The 4,598-nt window shown below is 32.4% G+C and overlaps 1 protein-coding gene and 1 non-coding gene across 2 annotated transcripts in view; one reads left to right on the top strand and one right to left on the bottom strand.

Annotated features, from left to right (window-relative positions):
* The first annotated feature begins 482 nt into the window (after positions 1 to 482).
* On the top strand, positions 483 to 615 carry LOC114922345. Its single transcript, XR_003810384.1, has one exon. It is a non-coding gene; the product is annotated as a small nucleolar RNA SNORA47 (small nucleolar RNA).
* A 1,299-nt stretch (positions 616 to 1,914) lies between these two features.
* Positions 1,915 to 4,598, bottom strand: part of AGGF1 (angiogenic factor with G-patch and FHA domains 1) — a 26,841-nt gene continuing 24,157 nt past the window's right edge. The window contains exon 16 of the mRNA XM_015812689.1: positions 1,915 to 3,162. Within this exon, the coding sequence (XP_015668175.1) occupies positions 2,977 to 3,162 (186 nt within the window). The 3' untranslated portion in view covers positions 1,915 to 2,976. The remainder of the gene's footprint in view (positions 3,163 to 4,598) is intronic.

Genomic DNA, 4,598 nt, shown 5'->3' with positions numbered 1-4,598 from the left:
AAACTGTACTACTAGAGCACGTGGAGCAAAACCCACACACAATTGCGCCTTTCAAGCTTAGCCTTTCTTGCTGCTGGGACCCTTATTTAGTAGATTATTACAGCAGTGTTGCTTACAATTGTATGCTGAGACAATGAGACAAACTCATACACTGTGTAGTTTATTTGCCTGTACTCTAAATGTGAAGATCACAAAACTGACATTCTTAAACTACTTGCATTTTCAATCGTATATTTGTTCAGCAACTATTCTTTGTATTTGGGGGTGAGGGGTAGAATAGGAAGATACATTTATTATTGTCACAATGAAAATAATAACCTTAATAAAATTTATTTTGTGGTTGGGCAAAAGCGAACTCTTGATTGTTGTGTAAGTTCTCTGCCTGTAGCCTAAGACACTTTCCCAGATATCACATATGTCCATGAAATCTTTAGATGTAAATAATGTCATTACTTCTTGTGCAATTAATAAGTGGCCCATGAAGGAGGTCTGAGAAAATAAGGCAGTTCCAAGTACTGCATTTATTGGTTACAACCTCCAAAATCAAATTGTGCAAAAGCAAGTCACATTCCTTTAACTTACTGGATATAGGAATACTATTGCTACTTGCACATATTTTTCTCAAACATCATAGCAGTTTAAAGTAGCTTTTCTATTATTAATGATTAAATAGTATTATTTTTGTAAATCATGTTGGATCTTGGAACATGTATAAAATTTTGATCATTTGATTTGTAAATCTTCTATAGCACACAAAGTTGCATACCTGATTTAGAAATAGATGAATTATATAGTAAATATTAATTCAAACCTTTTTTTCTTCCAATAGGTTGATAAAAAAACTGAAAAACAGATCTTGCTACAGTGGGTATCTTATAAACATCAAACAAGATACTTAAGAAGGTACTTTCAATATGTCCTATAAAGAGCAGTGTTTTAAATATCGAAGTCCAGAATTTTTATAAACCAAGGTTATAAAACCTTTTCATATTATAGTTGATGAACTTCCACACATATTTAACATTTTTCACTTGTTATTGCATTGAAAAATGCCTTATTGCAATAATAATTTCAAAGAATCTAGGGCCTCTGTTGTGTATTTCTAAACCAAAATCAAATAAATGCCTTTATATTTTGATTTGATATATGAACCCAACATATTCAAGTACACTTGCACTTTCCACATTTATGTGAACCTATTTAAACATTCTTCAATTAAAATATATTGTAATCAAATAATACATGGTGCTTTGGTCCTAATTCCATTAATATTTAAAAACATGCTGGCTTGCTTTGAGAATTGTCTTGTTTTTCTAGGAAACTGTTCAAAGTTTCACTTCTAAAATATTGTAATTTAAATGATCATGACTGTCATTTTGTTCTTTTCTTAGGCAGAACACGACAATTGAAAAACGTTTGCATAAAAACGTGTCTGTTCCTGAAACATTACTGTTTGAGGATGACAGAATTATGTGGATGCTTGATATAAGCATTATGTTACAAGTATTTCAATACAATTTTTTATTATTAGTTGTCTGAGACTAAGGAAGAAGACATAATTGAGCTGTAATAGGTGCCATTTAAAGAACTGAAGGCATTTTTGATTAGTTAAGAATGAACATGCTACCTCAAGCTGCTATTCCCAGTAATTTAATTTTCTGAAAGATTAAATAGTTTTAAAATGAAGATTATCAATCAGTTTCATCCCTAGAAGTTTAAATTGTGATATTTGGATGAAATGTGGGCTGAATGATCTTTTCAGGCCATTGGACTTTGATATAAGAATCCCAGCATCTTAAAAAAAAAACAAAAATAAAACCCAGGATTGATCTACTAAGCACTTTTAGCCATTGTTCAATTACTCATAATGCAGATTATTCTATCTATAATTACAAAACACAAATACAAATGAAATTTGATCACGTTTTTCTCGTTTATCTTTTTTGTGAGTTAAAAATTCACAGCACAATTTTTGAAAGCGTGTTTATTAACATTTCAATAAATAAATGTCCAGTCTCTACCTTGAAGAAAAATGGAGGAAAAAATAGAATCCAGCCTAAATTCCATTGCCAGCAATGGACAAAAGTTAATAAATAGTGCTTGTCTTATTAAAAATCTTAAGGTGTATGGCAGTACAGACTGAAGATAAGAAGGCTAATAGGGCTAATCTATACTTCAAGACTAGTTTATGGTACCAAAGTCCTAGACTCTGCCACTTCCAAATCTATGATTGTATTTTCTATCTCAGAATTCCCTGCATATTGAAAAAGCTAAACTGGAGAGAAACATCCTTGCATGTCATCAAAAACAATCATTGAATCCAAGAAGATTCTGAATTTTATAATAGTTCAGCCCTTGAACTGTGTAATTCTGAATTCTAAAATGTACAGAAGAGCAGACTATGGTATCATTTTCTAAACATGCTACCTGAATGGAATACTAGAAGCTTACTGTACAAACCTTAGAATTCTTCACAGAAGAAAGTAAGGCCTTCTATACGGCCTTTTGTATATTATTTCCTCACCAAAAAATAGTGATATTGCATTTAGAACAGAATTCTTGTCTAATTTTAGAAAATCTATTTATTTCATTTTATGAAAGTGAGATGCATCAGTATTGCTTTTCTTTTGGCTCTTGTTTCTTGCTTTCTGTTGCATCAGGCCACAGACTCCTTTGAGATCCATTTGGAATCAAAGTGACAGTAATTATTTCAACAAAGTGGTGGAATAAAAAAAATCCTGAATTACCCTCATACTCACTTCCAAAACTCTTCAAAAAGAACTGGGCCACTTCAAGCCATGCACATCTTATGATTAAAATTGGTATCAGAGAAACAAATCAACACGTAAAATGACAATGCTTTACAATTAAGTGAGCGTATATAGCAGTCTAATATACAAATAAACTTCTGCCTTTAAGGAAAAAAATAATTACATACACAAACTAACAAATTATGAATTTAATTCTGCTGGTCTTCTAATTCGGGTTAGATTCTTCCGTGCATTTTTTCAGCGTTTTAGAATCCTGGAACTTTTCTGCAAATCTTTCTCTTGCTTTTTCCCAGTTTCTTTTGTTTTTGGTACCAATGATCTGAATCTCTTCAGCAGAAATAGGCATACTTGCACCTAAGCCTGCATGCTTTCTGTGTAACTGAAGTTTGATCTGTTAAACATTAAATTTTTATAAATTAAATTCAATAAACATGCATTCTATAATTTTAATTATTTTTTTAGACTTGGAAAAACACAATTGTCTGCAGAACCTAGAATATTACTTTGCTAAAATATTATTAAGGTACTGTTGGCCATTGGGAAAATATAATAGCATAGAAACATATAGCCGGATATACTTTGTTCTTCTGGCTACACCTTCAAAATATATTCAGGCTACAGAGAGAGAGGAAGATGGAGAAGTTGCACTGCATAGTACACTTCGATTTTACCAAATATATCACAAGATCAGATATTAATCAAAACATTTCCTGTCTTTAAGACTAATTTGTTCTAACAAAACAAGTAAATATGCCATGTCAAATTTCAAGCGTATGTTTCAATCAAGTGGACTACTAGTTCACTATTTAATTTTATCATACATGGAAAACTTCAATTTTCTTAGACAACTTAATTAAGCCTAACATGAGTTTAGCAGTCACCCTTCAGACACTGAAGTTTAATTCCCAGTTTTCCTCATATTCACACCTGAAAAACTAAATTTATCATCTCAGACAAAAGCTCTTTGAAAGACTTTTTCAAATTTAATCATCCTTGTGTCTTGTTGCTGTTTCAGACCAGATTTCTTAATTTCTTAACCCTGTTGCATATCATGTTAGCATGACAGCCATGCGTATCATGCATGCATATCATGTTTCTTAGGCTTGTTAGTAAGCTGTAAAAATGAAAAGATCACTGAGAAATTTGAATTTGTTTGCTTTATCAGTTCCAGTAAATGTAATACAGTGCAGAAACTATATCCTTGCAAATACAATTTTATATGACATCTGTGCACAGAACCCTTTGCTTTTAAAGCAAAACTTTCCATCTGGTCAAAAATGGCAGTTATTCCAACTCCATTGTTCATATGCCTGTGTGTAGGATTGTGCAAAACATTTGAAAGAGTTATTTTGCAAAGCAAGCAATCAAGAATAAAGTACATTTTTCAATTATTGAAACACCATTTTAAAAGGTTCACACAGATGCCTCTCTATGTATTCAAATGCACAGCTACTTTACTACAATTGTTCCCAGGCTGTTGGGAGATAGCTGCACCAACCTTACAAAAGATGCAGCTTTTGCGTTAATGATTGAAGACATACTTTGCTATTGTTCTGCACATTGTAAAAGCATCTCATTGGAATGGTTTGCTCATCCACACTACATTGTCAGGATGGTCAGTTCCCAATCACAGATATTTTTAATACTGAGTAATAGGGATTACAAAATGTTGCATGTATGGAACAAGCAATAGTTGTCCAAAGCACGTGTGTTATGTTCAGGCAGAGACTGGAATACATATTCTAGGTCTGGGCCTGAACATAACACACAACCTTCTGAACAGAGCCGATCTGGTTGGGAAACAGAGGAGAAAATGCAAAACCATCA

Source organism: Protobothrops mucrosquamatus, unplaced genomic scaffold (genome assembly GCF_001527695.2).
Source record: "Protobothrops mucrosquamatus isolate PMUCROS unplaced genomic scaffold, P.Mucros_1.0 scaffold107, whole genome shotgun sequence".
Taxonomy (NCBI): domain Eukaryota; kingdom Metazoa; phylum Chordata; class Lepidosauria; order Squamata; family Viperidae; genus Protobothrops; species Protobothrops mucrosquamatus.
Note: the sequence above shows the minus strand (reverse complement) of the source record. Positions and strands in the feature narration are given on the sequence as shown.